The 20,327-nt window shown below is 42.4% G+C and overlaps 1 protein-coding gene across 2 annotated transcripts in view; it reads right to left on the bottom strand.

Moving 5' to 3' along the window:
• Positions 1-2,110: 2,110 nt before the first annotated feature.
• Positions 2,111-20,327, bottom strand: part of SLC30A10 (solute carrier family 30 member 10) — a 45,083-nt gene continuing 26,866 nt past the window's right edge. Inside the window, exons 1-4 of one of the 2 annotated variants that reach the window (XM_050761149.1) lie at positions 18,401-19,081; positions 17,522-17,599; positions 8,824-9,063; positions 2,111-6,553 (exon numbers count right to left, since the gene is read on the bottom strand). In XM_050761149.1, the coding sequence (XP_050617106.1) occupies positions 6,054-6,553; positions 8,824-9,063; positions 17,522-17,599; positions 18,401-19,040 (1,458 nt within the window). In that variant the 5' untranslated portion in view covers positions 19,041-19,081 and the 3' untranslated portion in view covers positions 2,111-6,053. Of the gene's footprint in view, positions 6,554-8,823; positions 9,064-17,521; positions 17,600-18,400; positions 19,082-20,327 lie in introns of those variants that run through there. The other variant, XM_050761157.1, reaches the window with a different exon arrangement.

The raw sequence follows: 20,327 nt of genomic DNA, 5'->3' as shown, positions 1-20,327 counted from the left end.
TCTCCTTTAATTCCTGCAACCCTGTGGAATAGAGAATATGGAATAGAGAGTCTGTACTCTAACTCCTGGGTTCAGTCCTCTGCTTCATACTACAGACTCTTATTGTTGAAAGAAATTGATGGTCTTGGCCGGGCGCGGTGGCTCAAGCCTGTAATCCCAGCACTTTGGGAGGCCGTAGACGGGCGGATCACGAGGTCAGGAGATCGAGAGACGATCCCAGCTAACACGGTGAAACCCCGTCTCTACTAAAAAATACAAAAAAAAAAAAAAAAAAAAAAAACTAGCCGGGCGAGGTGGCGGGCGCCTGTAGTCCCAGCTACCCGGGAGGCTGAGGCAGGAGAACGGCGTAAACCCGGGAGGCGGAGCTTGCAGTGAGCTGAGATCCGGCCACTGCACTCCAGCCTGGGTGACAGAGCAAGACTCCGTCTCAAAAAAAAAAAAAAAAAGAAGAAAGAAATTGATGGTCTTGAAATGTCGTGTAGCCCCCTTTATTGCAGATGCTGCCCAGGGGTTGGCATGTGCACATTTGATCACAGAACGCATCCAGCACACGGTTATCTCAGCAATCACAGGTTATGCGTAGCTACCCTTAAACTCCCACTAAGTCGCACAGCCTTACTTAACTTCATATGTGGATTACAAACTCCTTGAAGACAAGAATCACCTGCACACACTTTGCAATAAGTGTATGCTGATAAATCAATTAATTGATAAAAGCAATTGAAAAAAACTGGAAGACTGTTCCTCTAATCCAACATTTATAAAGATTACAGTCAACCCATTGGAGAGATTTCAAATCCAGAGACCCTCTCCAAAATAAGCCAGGCCTCTCTATCTTCCCTGAATCCAAACAGCTTTCCCTTCTACACAAAGCCTACTGAGCCAAATCAGTCAGAGCCCAGGGCCAAATCGGTCCTTCTAGAAAACCAAATCAGGGCGGGGCATGGTAGCTCATGCCTGTAATCCCAACACTTTGGGAGGCTGAAGGGGGTGGATCACTTGAGGTCAAGAATTCAAGACCAGCCTGGCCAACGTGGTAAAACCCCATCTCTACGAAAAATACAAAAATTAGCTGGACATGGTGGCAGGCGCCTGTAATCCCAGCTACTCAGGAGGCTTAGGCGGGAGAATCGCTTGAATCTGGGAGGTAGAGGTGGTAGTGAGCCCAGATGGTGCCACTGCACTCCAGCCTAGGTGACAGAGGAAGGGTGTGAAGAAGACTAGCAAAACAGAAAAAGAGAAATAGGCCCAAATTATTAAAATCAATCCAAGGAGTTACTGAATAATAAACTTACCAGGGTAAGTGACAAAGACAAAATGAGTTCCGCTACTTTTAGTTATCTGTTTAAGTGACACAGACATATCTCAGTCATGTTTTTATTTTTTTAAAAAATTTTATTTACAGTACCATTGAACATCTTTAAAAGGTATGTTTATGTACATACATTACTGGGGGATTTGCATGCAATTATTAATGAGTTATTTAAACTTTATGTCTTAGAGTTTTGACAATTCTCTCAAATGTGAGGATTGCAACTCTAGCACAATTGCCTGTGAGGACAGGAGGAGAATTTTAAGCAACAAAACTCCACAATACTGTAACATAACCTCAGATCTCCAGGAAGAGGTCACTCTCCCTTGAAAATCATCCTTTCTGGATTGTTCTCATTAGAATGCAGAGCAGGTTCAGTGTCTCTGGCATGGCTTTGTACTAACAGGTGACAGTTGATCATCTATCAAACATTCAAGAAAGTTCCATGTAAACAAAAAGGTATGAAATAAAACACGTGAAAAGAGAAGCACCAGAAAATGACCCATCTGCATTATCTAAACTCCAGATGGGTAAGGACATGCAGATTACATTGAGGATTATTGTTCAATGCAATTTCCACTTGAGAAACTAAATTCCTGGTTTAACAACCTATTTCTACCTGTGGCTACTCGAGGGTAAATAAACTAAGAAGCACAAATACGCAACACTTTATCAGGGGCATGACATCTGTAGAGCAGGCATGCAGTCAGTGATCATTCACCCAAATTCAAAATTCAAATCAGGTCATGTTTCCTCATTTTTTCTATATCAGGTTTTTTTGTTTGTTTTGTTTTTTGAAGTCTTTTACTATAGGAATGCGAAGATATATTTAAAAGCAGGATACTTTAAAATCAGGAAATGTATTTTGCTCCCTTGAAGAAAATAGATATGATTTGGCAAAGGATAAAATTAGCTATAAATGATAAGGATTTTTTTAACATCTGAACTTGTCATTAGCACTAAGATGAGCTGCTTACAGGAACTAAGAAGAAGAAACATCATCAAGTTTAAAATTGATCATTTTAAATATGAAGGAGATTTTAAACATCTTACCCCCATCTATCAATTGTCCTGATAACTATCCAGTCTCATTTGGTAGTGGGCTCATCAAATTGAGGATATTCAGGAATTAAAGAGATCAGCACAGAAGAGTGAGACCAAATGTTTTTTCTTCATTTCATTTACTGTTATAATGACTGATACGTATAAAGGGATTTATAAGGGCTTTTCATTTCAAATTACATTTTTCTTTAAATGTCCGAAGTTCCTGTGTGGAAACAACTGCAACTTTTATGAATAGACGGGTCTTGCCTTTAAAAATATGTTTTTAAAGAGCAAATTCTGCAGAATTAATTATTAAAAAGACTATGGGACTTTGGAGAGGCTTTCATCAACATTGTCCCTAAACTACCCTTAGTTCTACCCAGTGGCTCAGAATTTGGGGCAATTTTTTCCCCCAGGTTATATGTGACAATGTCTGGAGACATTGGTTGTCACAACTTGGGGGGACAGTACTGGCATTTATGAATAGAGGTCAGGCGTGCTGCTAAACATCCTACAATACACATCCACACATCAGGAGCAAGAACACATCCAATTCAAAATGTCAATAATGCCAAGACTGAGAACCCCCAGAGTAAGCCTCACAAAAGCTCTTATGACCTCACAGGGCAGCTGTCTTATTGTCATCTCAAATCTACCTCAGTGATTTCCTTGACATTCAAAACACCTATTCCTACTGAACTTTAGAGTTCTTGATTTACCACCACTGGAATTTGCTCTACCAATGGCAAAAAAAAAAAGGAACTAAATATGGAGAATATTCTTAATTCTTCCTCAAATAATGTCTCTGTATTTTATTGATATTTTATCAAGAAGTTAGAGAGTAATTTTATTTTCTGTCAACAATGGATCCTGTCTGTGGATATTCATAATGGCCCAATATCATGTTAAAAAAATAATTATATTTTCAAAAACAATGTTGAGAGTCAGAAAATGAAGCAGATATAGTATTTCCTATGGCCAATGCTACAATAATGTGGAAAGGACTGTTTCTATAGAAACAGAAGTGCAGTAGGGCCACATAGAAGGCCAGGTTAGCACACAGGACAACTGGTCCCTGACCTGACACACAAAATATGCCATAGACTTTGAAAATTACGTCAGTTCTTTAAAAAATAAAAAGGTGGGGTGGGGTGGGGGGATTTCTGTAAATAAGTATACAGGAGCACCAAACTGAGTGCCAGTGTTTTTCTAATCTTAAAGGAAAACAGTGCTGTTTTGAATCTATTTATCAGCTGCTATTGCCACCAAGCAGGGTTGATTTAAAGGGAAAAAGAAAACTCTTGTATTTCCTTGGGAGAATTAAAAAGCAGGACAATTAAAGAGAGAGTTAAACTCAAGTGAAAATAGCATACAGCAGGCATCACAGTGCCACAGGTGGCAAATGCAAGCCACCCAACCCAATACAAAATTATTGCACTTAGCATGATTGGACATTCTTAAATGCACTCAGCCAAACTGTCCTTAAAAAGGTATTATTTCACATTGACTCCAGACCATAATCTGGCATAACTGTCTATCAAGATACTTTTCTGAAGTTAGGTTTAATTATAGTGGAATTAAGTGCCTTTTCTTACCCAGAAAAATATTTTAGAGATTAAAGAACAGTGTTTAAATGCAAACTAATATGCATTCCTTCAGCCAGTTGCACAAAAACTGTGAAATTATAATTTTACCTTTTAATAAAGGCAGAATGATGTGAAATCAAATTAGACCTTCAGATTAGGAAGTCAGAGAAAAATTTCTTTTTGGCTCTAAGGAATTTCAACCAATGTTTATGTAGGAGAATCTGGCCCACTTATCTCCATGCTGAGTTTCTTAGAGGATCTACTGTTTTGTGTGAGTGCATGCCACACTTTTAACACTAAAAATGGAAATTCTTACTTATTAACCCCTTTATGCTTATAAAGTGCATGTAGCCTAGCCCAATAAGCTCCCAGAAATAAAAACATTTTTAGGCATTTTTCTATTTACCTAATTCACAGCCAATTTAAACTCAGATAATACATTTTCAGGGAACAAAGAATTTCCTGTCCAGGCTCAGTGGCTCATGCCTGTTCTCCCTGTGCTTTGGGAGGCCGAGGTGGGAGAATCACTTGAGGCTAGGAATTCAAAGCCAGCCTGGGCAACACAGCGAGACCCTGTTTTTACAAAAAAGAAAAAATAATGATTTCCTAGCCTACTGATCAGAGCTGCTTATTTGTTTTAGCCTTCAAATTCAGGACTAAGATAAATTGTTTAAATATGATGTTTGTTCTAAAAAATTGTGGATGCTGCCTTCATTATCAACCCAGCACCTCTGATAAATCCTGTGCAGATTTTAAACAGGACTTTACACACTAAGAGACGGTTATTTTCATACAATCTCGCAGTCTAGCAAAGATGATACTAGTTGTCTAGTGATGCACCTCCCATTTTCTCATACCTGTGAGACTGTTCTGATTTAAATACTGATGCTGAACAATGTGTTAAATACATGACAGATGCTTCTCTACTGCCAATATTCTTTGGTTATGGGTCTGAATCCGATTACAAAAATTTTATTTGAACTTGGTAATATGGATCAGAGAAATGAAAGAAAATTTTAAGTTTCTCAAAAACACATTAAAGGCAGCAACTAAGCTAATTCTCATTTCTTCCTTGGACATCAACTTTTCCATTGAGTCACTAGTTGACAACTATAATAAATATTTTAAAATATGTCTAATTAAAGAGAAGGCAGTCTAGCTTATTTATTTCACAAGAATTAACACTCAATGTTAAGGATTCTGCTATCCCAGGAATGCTCTTTTCTGGTAAATGCTGCATAGATCAATGCAATCGTATGAAAGAAAAGTCAAAGGACGTTTGGAAGAATAAGTAAATCATTACCAAAGCACTAAATGGAAACAGCTCCAACTATACTGACTCTAAAAGACAGCTGAGTATTTGTGTCATACTTAAGAAAGCTGAAATATTCCCTCACTTCCATGTGAAAAACATGTATTATATATTTAAGCATTTGAAACATTCTATAGCCACAATTCATTTCACAGCAGAAAGTAAACATTAGTTTTCTCTCACCTCACAAAAATGTAGAGATGGCCAAAACCCCCCTACTAATCTTTACCTCCTCTAGAATGTTCTGAGAATATTTTCTACCGTAATAGTTATTCATTTTATATTTATCCAAAAATGAATCAAAGAAAAAAGATACTTCTTCAGTGTCAGAAATACTTAACTTGTCTCTTTTATGATCATTAAGGGAAAAGGGAAAAATACACTTATTGTGGTACTTTAGTTTTTTGAATGTATTTAAGCTATGATCTCACCTGAGCATTAGCTAGAAGTTCTAATCAGTTTAGAAACAAGAACTTCTTTGAACACTGTATCCACAGCTATTGAGCCCCAGTCCCAGACTTCAGTGTCCCTGATATATACACTAGTGCAGTTTGCTTTAGAAAATGCATGTTCAAGCTGAAACAAAGAGCAGCATGAGACACCCAGGGGAATGGAAAGGGGTTACATAAAAATTCACAGACACGTTTAACTAAAATCCCTAACAGCCAACCCCTAGTGAACACAGAGCATGCACGCTGCAAGTCTGGTCTGAGCCTACAACCCGGAAAGCTCTTTTTATGAGCCAAGATGGTGGTTCCAAAGTGCCTCGACTATACGGTCTGGTTATGTGGGTACCAGATTAAAAATGAGTGCTGTTGACATAACATTGGTCCTCCTGAGTTTTGTTAAGAGTTTGTCCGTGGTCACTCAGACAGCCGTCCAAAGACACTTCAATAGCCACTTCTCTTGTGTCTCTTCTACTGAGGCCATCACTTCCGTATGTGTCTAGAGAGGGCCCGCCATTTTGCTCAGCGCAGCCATTGACGTGGGCCAGAGGCAGTGCCCCGGGGGGACAACACAGCTGCTTAGCACAGCTCTTGGAGATGCAGGGTGAGTTGCAGAGCAACAGTAAGTCCTTCTGCTCCAGGGGTTCCTTCAAGTCCACATTTTCAAACTGGATGGTCACATTGTGGATTCCTGCACTGTGGAAGATTTCTCGAATTTTTGTGCTGGCATCTTGATATCCCCTGTCCTTAGGATACTTGATGTGCAGGGTGGCAATAATCTTTCCACTTACAAGTTCCCAGATGTGCACTTCATGTACACTGCTAATTCCGGGCACAGCAGAGAGTTTGCTCACTATAACAGAGAAGAGCAAACAAAAGCCAAGGTGAGTGCTGCATTTGAAGCATGGAACTACGGGAGGGATATGGTCCCGTCAAGCATTCTCACCAAAATGGCTGCATACTTACTAAGAACAGCAGGAAGAAATTAGTTCTACCTCTCTGGGTCCATTTGCCCTTAACCTTCTTTCTCCACACATTGTTAGCCCATACAAAGTCATTTAAGAAAATAAGTCTAACAACGACAAGAAAAAAGTCCCCAGGGTTGCTGAGTATACAAGGGAATGGACACTTGAATGAACTTCCCATAGTATTATAAAATGCAATTTCTTTTCTTAAAAGGGATGATTTGGCAACATGAATCAAAAAAACCTTTACTAGCAATTCTAGTGCTAAAAGTTTAACCTAAAAGAAATAACCAAATATTTATGTACAAGAATGGTTTGGACAATGCTCCTTGTATTCATTAAAAAGATGGAACCAACAAGGAAATAGTTAAATCAATTATGTAATGGAATAAGACATAGTTGTTTAAAAGTAAGTTGCATATTTAAGGATATGAGAAAATGTACATAAGGTATTTTTAAGTGAAAAAGCAATTTGCTAAACTGTGTATATGGTATGATTTTTCTTTTTACTGCATATAGAAGAAAATATTAACAGTGGTAGTTTCCACAGTCAAATTATGAGAGATTTCTGTTTTCTCATTTAGGCTCCTCTCTATTTTCTATACTTTCCAAAATGAGTATGTATTTAGAGAAATGGTATTCAATACTGATTTGAGCAAAGGCTCTGCAGCCAGCTAGTATGAATCCGAGTTTAGACATTTACTAACTGCGTGACGTTAGGCAATTACCTAACCTCTTTGTGCCTCAGTTTCCTTGTCTGTATAATAGAAATGATAATAGTAACTTTTTGTATTATTTTAAGGGTTAAAATACATTATTATAAGTAAAGCACTTAGAACACTTACACTTCTAGCATGTGGTAAATGCTATGAAAATATTGCTATTGTTATTACCATCTTGCAGGGGTTTTTTGGTTTTTTAGAGACAGAGAGTCTTGCCCTGTCTCCCAGGCTAGAGTGCAGTGTCATGTTTATGGCTCTCTGCAGCCTCAAACTCCTGGGTCCAGTGATCCTCCCACCTCAACCCACTGAGTAGCTGGGACCACAGGCACACATTACAACCTTTACTTTTTTATTTATTTTTAAAAAATAATTTTTTATTTTTGTAAAAATGAGGTCTTACTATGTTGCCCAGGCTGGTCTTGAACTCCTGGCCTTATGCAATCCTTCTCCTTCAGCCTCCCAAAGTGGTGAGATTACAGGCTTGAGTCACAACAAGTAACCCTCTATTGTTAAAAATATCTGTTTTTAAATATATCACTTTATTAAAAACATATCCAGTATATATCACAAATTTCTTTGTATATGTTTATCTTATTTCCTCAATTGGGAAATGAACTAGCTCCTGGGAAGGCAAAGGCAATGCTGTATGTCTTCTCCTCTGTCTCCTTCCCTCTCCCACCACCTACTCTGCCTGCAGCTCTGGGCAGTGTTGTGAGAGACACAGTGACTTGCATGCCCGCATTAACTAGAAAGTAGGGTCTAGAATATGAATGATTTGTGTTTTTAGAATAAGGAAAATAAAATAAAGTTCCTGGCAGAAATGGCCTTATTTGGATTAAAATAAATCTTTGACATGAAATTAAGTAGCCCAGGAATAGGTATTATCCAAGCATTGCATTTTTGTTTTGTTTTGTTTTGTTTTGAGTCAGAGTCTCGCTCTGTCACCCAGGCTGGAGTGCAGTGGTGCAATCTCGGCTCTCTGCAACCTCCGCCTCCTGGGTTCAAGCGATTCTCCTGCCTCAGCCTCCCGAGGAGCTGGGACTACAGGTGCATGCTACCACACCCGGCTAATTTTTTGTATTTTTAGTAGAGACAGGGGTTCACCATGTTGGTCAGGCTGGTCTCGAACTCCTGACCTCAGGTGATCCACTCGACTTGGCCTCCCAGAGTGCTGGGATTACAGGCATGAGCCACCATGCCCGGACCAAGCATTGCATTGCAGTTGAGTCAGAGAATCACAGATTGCAAAGGACCTTTGGTACTTGGAGCTGAGTCATCTTAATAGGCTATAAAACATATGATGATGTCTCTACCACCTGGTGATTTAAGGTGTTTCAGAATACATAACTCAAACACTGCTCTTAAATAATGCCTGTCCTTTGGCCTGAATAACATTAAAGTGAGAGTGGTTCTGGATCAAAATTCAGTCTACTTACTCAGCTCTTCCATGTTGACTCCTTTGGGGACCATCTGCAACAGAATGGCAGCGGTCTCCTTGATGAGCGGGAAGGCAGATGACAAAATGATGATGACCATGAGGACAGTCAGGCTGGGGTCAATGTAACACTGCCAGTTACACGGGTCCTCACTCTTCAGGGGAAGCACATAGAATATGATGGCCGTGATGACCACAACCACGGACCCCAGGGCATCTCCCATCACATGCAAAAGTACACCTGCCAGGAAGAAAGAAAGACTACTGCAGCACAGATGCAAATCTGGAAGCCACGTGACACTCATTGGCTTGGATTTCCAGGTATACGAATATCTGTTACCATTTGGAGGTTTTTGGTTTTTGTTTTGGTTAGAGCAGTAGGATGAATCAAAATAATGGCAACTACTTCTTAGGAAACAAAACCCCAGGTCACCATCTCAGGACTCAGAGTACCTTGGAAGAGCAATAGCCTAGGAAGATTCTGACCTGCAGGAAGAATGCCTGTGCCATCTCACTGGGCCACATCGCTACCGCTCACCACCCATCAAAGGGCACTAAGCTGGAAAACAGAGGCTGTGCAAACAATTTCTTTTTCTTTTAGACAAGTATCTGTGCTTTACACTGTTTTAAACATGTTTAAGGGGAGAGGGAACAAGTTGTATTAAGAGAGTCTTTAAAACAAATTGTGTTTTTTCTACCTTGATCCGCTTTCCCCTTTCCCTGTAAGCATTTACCTAATTTGCTTTTAGTCTGTGGTCATTTAAATGGCATTTGGTTTAAGAGGTGCCCAAGAACAGGGACTCCAGCAACATTTCCGTTGCATAAACAGCTATTTATTACAATAAAATAAAATTAAAATTCTACAGATAATACTAAAAATTGTGGGTGCCTTTAATTAAGGGAATTGTTTCTACAGATACTGATTATGATATAGAACATATTCATTCCTCAGCAAAGATTTGAGTGCCCAATTGTTAGCCAAAGACTAAATTGGGATTTAGTAAGTAAATTAGGTAAAAATTTGGTCAGAAAAATTATAAAATATAAACACAAAGTTTTGGGTTTTGGTTTTGGGGGGTTTTGTTTGTTTTTACAGAAAGCAACATCAGAATCTTGCAATTCAAAGTATAGTTTGCAAACCAGTAGCATCAGCATCGCCTATGAGCTTGTTAGAAATACCGCATCTCAGGCCCCACCTCAGATCTGTAGAATCTGAACCTGCATTTTAAAAAGTTGCCCAGATGAGGCCAGGTGCGGTGACTCACTCCTGTAATCCCAGCACTTTGGGAGGCCAAGGCGGGTAGATCATCTGAAGTCAGGAGTTCAAGACAGCCTGGCCAATATGGTGAAACCCTATCTCTACTAAAAATACAAAAAATCAACTGGGTATTGTAAGGGCACCTGTAATCCCAGCTACTCAGGAGGTTGAGGCAGGAGAATCATTTGAACCCAGGAGGCGGAGGTTGCAGTGAGCCAAGATAGTGCCATTGTACTCCAGCCTGGGCAACAAGAGTGAAACTCTGTCTCAAAAAAAAAAAAAAAAAAAAATGCCCAGATGATTGGAATGCACATACTAGTTTCCAAAGCACTGCTCTAGAAGAAAGCATATATGTTAAGAAAGGTCGGCTTTGTCTCTCCATGTATTCCACAGACTTATGCAGTAGAATTAATAATAATCCAAATTACTAACAACTTACTCATGGCTAAGACTAAACAGTCTCACTTGGAAGGTGCTTTAATTGAGCTAATTCCTCCTCTTGGCAACACCTCCACAATTCTAAATAACATCATAGGTAAAATGGCATTCTGTGAACACTAAATGTAATTTGAGGCAATTGCCTCAAATTTTCCCCAAAAACTACAGGAATAAAAAGAATTCCCATATGTCCTTTTGACTGAGTGTTTACTTATGATAATAAGATCTTGATTCAGTATACACATTAACATTCCCATTTTCTAATGCTGTGCTCCTTTCTCACAACACCCCACTCCCAAAGGAGATTTTAACTCCCCAGTCCCTGTCCTGAACCACCGAAGGGAAACTCAAAAATACTTTGTTCCTCTACAAGGAGCTATGAATCGAAGCTTTAACTTGCTTCAGGACAGTACAAAATGCTACCATAAAAATATGAAAGCTTAATATTTCCTATACACATGTGACATCATGTTTACTGCGTGAGACAGTTTTTTATTCGCTGATTGTCTCATACATGTTAGATCCATTTCCTCCGTAAGTAACATGAGGATCAGGGTCATACTCCAAATTGCCTTTGTTTATGTAATAGCAATGTAGGAATTCAATAAAACAGTAGCTTCTGGTTGATTATCATAACTCCTATGACATACAGTAACTCTTGTCTTCAATAATAATAACTATTATTATTGTTACGCCAACTAACACATATGCTCCAGGCATTGTTTTAAGCGTGTTATACTTACCCATTACATCCTTTTAAGGACTGTAAAGTGGTTACCCTTGTGAAAATAAGTAATGCAAAATCTAAGCTGTTGGAACTCAAAAGTATTTTGAGCCTTCAAGGAATGTGAATTACAGGGCCTGAGCTACGTGACAGGCAGCTGTAAGCTGTTGTATGTCTGAATCCAGTCTTTTTCCTTACCTGCATTGCTCTGTAAAATGTTGTAAATGGCGAAGGGCCCCAGGGAAGACCCCCTTCTCTCTTACTGTTGATTTTCATCCTCCCTCTTACCTTTTTCATACAAGACACCATGGCTATCACAGTCCCTTAATATGGAATGTTAAATACACTCTTTTAAGTTGGAAAGGAAATGAAAACCAGCTATAAAGAAAACAAGCCACTTGGAAAAGAAAACAAATTGTAGCTAATTTTTTTAACTCCTAAACCAGGCTTGTATACAAAATGTTGTAACCCTGCTAAATTTCTTTGTCTTATATATAAGCAAGAATTTGGCTTTTAACTTTGGAACCCTATCCCCATTTCTCTGGAGTGATGAGTCCCAGAATGGCCATTGCCAGCTTTTCACTTGAATAAACTCCTGAAAATTGGAATCTGACCCTTTTGATTATTTCTGGCTGGTACTCTCTTCATTTTACAAATGAGGAAACTGAGGCACAGAATACCTAAGTAACTTGTCCAAAATCACACAACTAAAAAGTGATAACTGGAGATATCAATCTGGGTAGTCTGACCAGAGATCTGCTGTGCATCCTGCCTCATGTAAGTTCTACAATTCAATTTCAGCTTTTCCTTCTGAGAAATCCCACTGTTACTCCCTAAGAATTACATAAAATAGTAACTTTCGAACTTGTTTTTCCCATAATCCACAGTAAGAATTGTGTTTTGCATCCTAGCACAGAGATACCAATTGAAATAAATAATTCATGGGAAAGCAAAATTCATCCTTATATATGATTTCTTACTATTATCTATTCTATTTCATTCCATTATAATTAATTTTCTACTAAACTAATTCTAGGGCCCAAATTGTCATGGCCTTCAGTTTGAAAAACTGTTTAAAGCAGCATCCCACTCAATTCCTGACATTTAATAATGCAATGTGTCTTCTAGCTGCCCATGAAAAGATGAAGAAGGCCTGGTCATGACCATTAACTACAGTGCACTAGCAAAATTCTGTGGGGTGTCTGTGAGTGTTTGTGAGTGTGTGTGTGTGTGCACGTGTGTAACAGAGAGAGAGAGAGACAGAGACCGAGAGAGAGAGAGAGAGACCGAGAGAGAGAGACAGAGACAGAGAAAAAATGGGGTCTCCCTCTGTCGCCCAGGCTGGAGTACAGTGGCACAATCATAGCTCACTCCAACTTCAAACTCTTGGGCTCGAATGATCCTCCCATCTCAGCCTCCCAAGTATCTAGGACTACAGGTGTGTGCCACTGCACCGGTTAATTTTTTTACTTTTTAAAAGAACTTTTTATCTTTTTTTTTTTTTTTTTTTTTTTTTTTGCAGAGACAGGGGTTTGCTATGTTACCCGGGCTGGTCTCAAACCCCTGGCCTCAAGTAATCCTCTCGCCTCAGCCTCTCAAAATGGAAAATTCTGAGATAAATACATGGATAACCTCCTCAGGGAGGAAAAGAGTCTCGTGTGATGAGAAATCTCAGGAAAGTCTTGTTGAGAGGTAGGTAATTTGGGCAGGCCTCCGGAGAGGAGGCAGACTTCAATAGGCAACCACAGAAGGCATTTCAGACAGAAACACCTCGTGGGAGACTCAGATGAGGAAACTGCAGATGGAGGATGTGCTCGTGGGGCAACACCAGAGGCTGACGCACTAAATTTGGACTCACAGACCCTGACGCTGTTGCTGTAAGCCATGGACCTTAGGAAAGTCAACCTCTTTGAGGAGCAAGATTCTCATCTGTGAAATGAGGTAGTAATAATATCTGCCTCACCTCCCTCAGAGGCCAGTTCTGTAGATTATGTAAACAAATGTCTGCAAACCCTCTGAGAATGACCAAGAGGTGAAGATAATGATAACGGGCACCATTTGTTGAGTGGGTCCTCTGTGCTGTTCTAACCACCCATGTGATCCGCACAACACAGTGATGTTGGTCGTATTATCTCCATCATATAGATGAGGGGGCTGAACATTAAAGAGATTAAGTTCCTTGCCCAAGGTCACCTAGCTAGGAAAAGGGAGAGGCAGAACGCAAACCAAATCTGCCTGATCACAGGGTCTAAGCGCTCCTCACCTCACTACAGATGTACATTAAATGTTGATGGGTATGCAGGGAGACAGTGAAGAGCTGATGGGGGAGGTGAGGCCATGAAGGGGTGAAGGGAAGGGCAGAAACGTCTAGAAAGGAGTATTGGCATGGAACAGCAAGCTCTTGAATGTCAGCAGTGTTTAGACCGTATCCTGCATGCAGTAAAGGCTTTGAGCAGACTCCGATGTGACCACATCTATGATTCAGAAAGATAAATCTGGCAGCATTATCTGAGACACAGAGAACACCACTTAGTAGACAACTCAATCACCCGATTAGTCACAATGCTCTCAAGGTAGCTTTGCAAAGACAGCAAACCTCTGTACTTGGCCCTCATTTGCTGTCTTTAGATTAAAACGAAACCCCCAAAAAACTGGCATATAACATAAATTGGCAATTTGACACAAGTTGAAATCTGATGTGTCCCAGCACTTAGGAAAGCCATCAGTGCTGTTGAATTTGTTGAATGACTGGAAATAGTGCATTTGCACTGGACAAATGGTAATGAAAAAATGAGATCTTTCTTATTGGAAAAAAATAAGAATCACAAAGAAACATCTCATCAAAGGGGATTTCTTTTCAAGGGATGTCAAGATGGCTATTCATCTATTTATGTTTATACCAAACTTTAAAAAACTAATTGTCTTTCTGACATATTGTTACAACATTTTTAATATATCATGTCTGATGCTATTAAATAAAATTGACCACTACAAAGCACATTGATGAGAATTTTAAGAGGATTGTGTTTTTACTATACTTTACACTAGAAGACAGAGTGTGATCCTTAGAATTCATTTTTTTGCTGGGCACGGTGGCTCACGCCTATAATCCTAGCACTTTGGGAGGCCGAGGCAGGCAGATTACCTGAGGTTGGGAGTTCAAGACCAGCCTAGCCAACATGGCAAAACCCTGTTTCTACTAAAAATACAAAAAAAAAAAAAAAAAAAAAATTAGCCAGGTGCAGTGGCGTGTGTCTGTAATCCCAGCTACTCTGTAGGCTGAGGCAGGAGAATCGCTTGAACCTGGGAGACAGTTTGCGTTGAGTCGAGATCACGACACTGCACTCCAGCCTGGGCTACAGAGTGAGACTTTGTCTCAAAAAAACAAAAGAACTCATTTTTGTTTATTCCCACTGGAATAAGAGAAACGGTAAAGAAAATGAAGAAATTGTTTTTATTCACAGAGATCCCCGTAGGCTGTTTCCTCTGCAGATCTGGAGACTGGGACACAGTCCTGCTTTCTAAAGCAGTTGCTTAAATGTTAGAAATATAACCATTCAGTGGACTGTGTACTAGAGAAGCAAGCCCTCCCTGTCTGGAGTCTAGAGGCAATGTGTGATCATGGAAAGGGCCAGATATGTGATGTAGGAGCCCAGGATTCCAGCCTTGTCTCTGCTTGAGCTGTGGTGACTTGGGGAAGTCATCAAACTCTCTGCACCCTGCTTCCTCATCTGTGAAGTGAAAAGTCCATTTTCCCTAAGGTCCTTCCAGTTCTACCATTCTGTGATCCTTCCCTGAACTGTGGCTCCAAGATAAGAACACAGCACCAAAGGGGAGGCCAGCTTCACACTTAGCCGGGAATACGGAAAGGCTCCTATTAGCCATAGCACAGGTACTTGTCAAAAGCAGCAGGAATGATCTCAGCTAACACGGAAGCACTGTGGGTTGAGCCCAGCAGTTCCACCCACTAATTAAATGATCATTGTATCCACTCAGTAAGACTGTTGTGACTACCAGTTTACTCATTCATGAATGGTACCAGGGACAAAGTACGTACTCAATAAAAATGTTAGCTAGTTTTCCTGCTATAAGCCTAAACACTTTATATGTTTCATTTATTTCAAAGCAATCCCATAAGGTGTGGGTACTGTTATTATCCTCATTTTAAAGATGAGAGGATTGGAGGCTTAGAGAGGTTCAATAACTTGCCCAAAGTCACATGGTTCTTAAGTGGCAGAGCCATGATTCACACTCAGGCAGTTTGAAGCCAAATCCCAATCTTTCAACCACTGCACTGTTCACCTCTATCAGCAGTTACAGGTGCATTGGTGTCAGGCCCTGTAAACCAGGGCCCAGCCAGGAATAGCAAGGCATTCTGCTACTGACATTTTTCTACCAAGAAACTTCAATAGCTTAGGACTAAAATTTGGCAAGTTCATATGAGTTTCCCAAACAAGATCACTATATCTTCGAGGGCCTACTCTTCTTCTTTGCTTCAATCCACCTACCTATTCTCTTTCTCAACTTTGTAACATAAGAATGAGGATAGTTGGCCGGGTGCAGTGGCTCACGCCTGTAATCCAGGGCAGCTGAGGTGGGCAGATTGCCTGAGGTCAGGAGTTCGAGACCAGCCTGGCCAACATGGTGAAACCCCGTTTCTGCTAAAAATACAAAAATCAGCCAGGCGTGGTGGTGCGCACCTGTCATCCCAGCTACTTGGGAGACTGAGACACAAGGATCACTTGAACCTGGTAGGTGGAGGTTGCAGTGAGTAGAGATGGCGTCACTGCACTCCAGCCTGGGAGACAGAGCAGGACTCCGTCTCAAAGAAGGAAAAAAATGAGGATATTTAACAGAACAGGCTTTGAAAAGTTAAAAAGTTAAAGCCTCTGATGGTGAACTCCACCTTAAAAATTCTGTATGTGTATGTGTGTATATATGCAGAATCTAGCTCAGTCTCCCAGGCTGGAGTGCAGTGGTGCAATCTCGGCTCACCGCAACCTCTGCCTCCAGAGTTCAAGCAATTCTCCTGCCTCAGCCTCCTGAGTAGCTAGGATTACAGGCGCCCACCACCACGCCTGGCTAGTTTTTGTATTTTTACCAGAGATGTGGTTTCGCCATGTTGGCCAGGCTGGTCTCGAGCTCCTGACCTCAGGTGATCTGCCCATTCAGCCTCCCAAAGTGCTGGGATTACAGGCGTAAGCCACCGCACCCACTGCAATGTATATATATTTTAAACTGGACCTTAAAAAAGAAAGATAGAGGATGATGATTTTTTTTTCTTTACGGACTATCTTTTAAAACTAAGCTCTTTCAGAGAGCAAATTCCCCTGTTGCCTTTAAATTTGTTTGATTAATTTAGAAATTTTTAGGAGCTCATATGTTATTGTTGTTATCTTCTGGATTTTCCCTATAGGTTCACTCTGAGAATTACTTTGTAAAACAGATGCGAGACACTCAAAGTGAAGGTGTCTCCAGAATTATTAATTTTTCATTATATTATTTCCATCAAAGCCCCACTTACAGGCTTTCCCCAAACCACAGGAGAGTAGAAGGTTGCTTAATCCTTGTTGGAATTCTCAAAGTCAAGACTGGGGATTAACCCCTTCTGGAATCACTCTAAAGCAAAGTCTGTGCTCAAGAAGTTGGAGAGGAGAGATGTTGGATACAATGGTGTCCAGAGAGAAACACATCTCAAAAACCCCTGGGCTGACCCTTAGTCCAGTGCTTCTGACCTTGACCACATGGTGAGAAGAATGCTATGAGGTGCTTGCCCTGGGCCTCACCAGAACATTTCCTTTGGTCCTGGGAGTGGAGGTTTTAGTGAGTCAACAGTCCCTTCACCAAAGCAGATTTCTGGCAGAAACAACTGATGCAATAGGGTCACTCAGCAATGCCAGATAGGGCACAACCTTGGATAGCAGCTCACCTACTCTTTTCCTACCTTTATCAAAATCAGTTCAACAGGTTGCATGATTTGTTAGCAATATCCATGGACCAATAAAACCAAGTAAAATAGTTACATAACATTGATATGTGCAGCTCTGGAGCAGGCAGTATTAGCATGGATCTAAGTGGAGCTAAGATAAATCATTAGCAACCAGTTTCTCCCTCAGGATCAATGCAGTGATTATGAAAGAGAGTCAGGTCATAGTCTATGCATGTAACTGGCCTACTTTCAAACACACCTTTGCTTTATTAAAAGTCAAACAGAAATGAACAGCACAGTCCATATGTGTCATAGAAAGGGATTTCAAATAGGCCCAAAGTCAATCCTACCTCTGATATTCAGAGCTTCAGACTTTTTCTCTTTTTTCATCACCTCTTCTGGCTCATTCTGGGTGTTGAAGGAATCACCTGCATTCAAAGAAGAAACCTTGTGTTGTGTATAAGTTCTACAAACAAACAAACAAAAAAAAAAAACCAATGGACTCAAAGTAAAGTTTTGTTATTTTAAATTCCTACTAGCTTAAGGGAGACTCTTCTTCTGCACACGCACAGCTCAGAACAGTACATTTTGGCCTTGAAATAGCCTTGTGATCCACCTTTGGACTTCATTCACACATCCTTTCAAGTTAAAAGAAAAAGAGGGTGAATGGGAGCCCACATGCAGCCCCCAAACCCGTGACACCCAAGAAGACAAGTGGATGGGCAAAGAGGGAGGGAGAACAACAAAATTCAGATAGCAAGTAATGAGAGGGAGGAGGGGTTGGAGAGTGCTGCCTGTTGCCCAATAATAATGATTGATTTCCCAGAAAATTGATACTCATATAGAGAGAACAGGGTAAGGGAAAAGAGGCTAGGGCTACCCGAGGATCCAGGAGAAAGAAGAAAGGATGGGGAATACGTTAAATTGGCAGCAGAGAAGTAAAGCGGGACTGTAAAGGGAATGAATTTATTTTAAAAAACAGAGAGAGAGAGAGAAAGAAAGAGGGAAAGAGAGAGAGAGAGAAAGAGAAAGAAAGAAAGAAAGAAAGAAAGAAAGAAAGAAAGAAAGAAAGAAAGAAAGAAAGAAAGAAAGAAAGAAAGAAAGAAAGAAAGAAAGAAAGAAAGCAAGCAAGCAAGCAGAATGAAAAGAGGGCGTGGGGTGAGAAGAAAGAGACTGGTGGGAGGGGGAAGGGCGGGCCAAGCGGTCCAAAGGATGCAACCGAAAGGCACCTGCTACGTTTGAGAACACGGTCGCCCCCTTCTCTCGCTTCCTTTCCACCGAGGTCCCCCGCAGGGTTACGACCGAGTCCGAGCCTGGGGCTGTCGGGGCCGCAGCGCGCCGCGGGTCCTCTGCACCCTGAGGCCCCCCGAAAGCGCTGGGGACGTAGTCCTCCGCCAGCTGCTGCCGCTGTTGCAGGCGGCGACGGCGGCCCCGGCGGCAGCACGCGAACCAGGCAGCGCAGTCCTGGAAGATGAGCAGCCCCACCACGTTGACCAACAGCCCCAGGACGCCAACGATGAGCACCAGCTCGGGGTCATCGATGCGCTCGGGCCGGGCCAGGCGCAGCACGGCCTCCACGAAGATGGTGAAGCAGAGCGCGGTGAGGAAGACGGCGTTGCTCAGCGCGCCCACCACCTCGGCGCGGGCGTAGCCGTAAGTGGCGCTGAAGCCCCCGGTGGGGCGCCGGGCGATGTAGCCGGCGCTCAGGCCCACGCACAGCGAGATCAGGTCGGAGAGCATGTTGAAGGAGTCGGAGAGCAGCGCGATGGAGTTGCCCAGGTAGCCGGAGACCAGCTCCGCCACGAAGAAGGCGACGGTGAGCACCAGCATGAAGAGCAGCCGGCAAGTCTTGCCCGAGTAGCGGCCCATCTCGCCACCAGCCGCGGGCGCCCGGCGCCGCCCAGGGGAGCGCAGCCAGCCCCGCGCGTAGCCACAGGTGGGGGGCGCGGCGCGGATACGTGAGGTCCGGTACCCGCCTCCCAGGTTGTCTTGCCGATACTGTCCGGCCGCTTTTTATAACGCGAGGCTGAGCGCCGCCAGTCCCCGCACGTCCAGAGTCTAAAGGAGTGGTAGCGGCCGTATCTGAACAGCCGGTGCGCCGCCTCCCGCGTCCCTTTTCCCCTCCCTCGCGGCCTGGGCCTGACTTGGCAGGTGGCCACGAGCCGATGCCTCTCTTTCTGGGACAGGACAGTGCAGAGAGGGGCGCTGCGGAGGAGAGGGGCGTGCCTGGATGTCAATCTTCACAGACTCCCTCCCCCATGCAGAGATGGGATTCACCAGACAACCCGCTTCTCCTGGCCCTCAGGGTCGCCAGTGTCCTGCTGACTCAGTGATAAGGGCCTTGGCTGCTGTGGGGTGTGTTGGCTGCTGTGGGGTGTGTTCGCTTCGGTGGACGGGGACACCTTCGAATACGTGCCCAGAGGCACCTTGCAGTGCAGATTCCATATTAATCAGGTGCAAGGTCTCAGAGCACAGGCTTGGGGAAACCCTGCCCTTGAGGGTGCTTCCTGCTTTTCATTTGGTGAAATGTGAGCTCATCCCTCACTCAGCCCTCCACCCTCATTCCACTAACCCCGGGATAAAGCTATTTAATCCTCTCTTGTTCCTCATAGCCGTCATAAACGGTGCAGGATCGTTCCTATTACCGACTCATGGCACAGGATCGTCCCCGCTCCCCTTCAGGATCTTCGCTGTCAAGGCCTCCTGCCCTGGGTGGCAGGGAATCGCAGGCAGCCCTCAGGAGAGCAGAGCCCACTTCTGTAAGCATGCACTCCTGCACAGCACTCGAAGGCTGGTCTATTCTGTGGTGGACACAAGTCCCTTGGCCGCCAAAGAAACCAGGGCTGACCTCCTCTGTGTACTTGTCTCATTCTCCATTGAAGAGAATATTCTACTCACCCCCAGGTGTCCCTGACAGCATGACCTGTTACGCAGTACAATCGACTGACCTACATGAAGGTTTATTCCAAATAAAGACTCATTTATTTATTTATTTTATTTTTTGAGACAGAGTTTCCCCCTTGTTGCCTAGGCTGGAGTGCAATGGCGCGACCTCGGCTCACTGCAACTTCCGCCTCTCGGGTTCAAGTGATTCTCCTGCCTCAGCCTCCAGAGTAACTGGGATTACAGGCACCCGCCACCACGCCAGGCTAATTT

This window comes from Macaca thibetana, chromosome 1 (genome assembly GCF_024542745.1).
Source record: "Macaca thibetana thibetana isolate TM-01 chromosome 1, ASM2454274v1, whole genome shotgun sequence".
In the NCBI taxonomy this organism is placed as follows: domain Eukaryota; kingdom Metazoa; phylum Chordata; class Mammalia; order Primates; family Cercopithecidae; genus Macaca; species Macaca thibetana.
The sequence above is the reverse complement of the archived record's forward strand: the minus strand, read 5'-3'. Positions and strand labels throughout refer to the sequence as shown.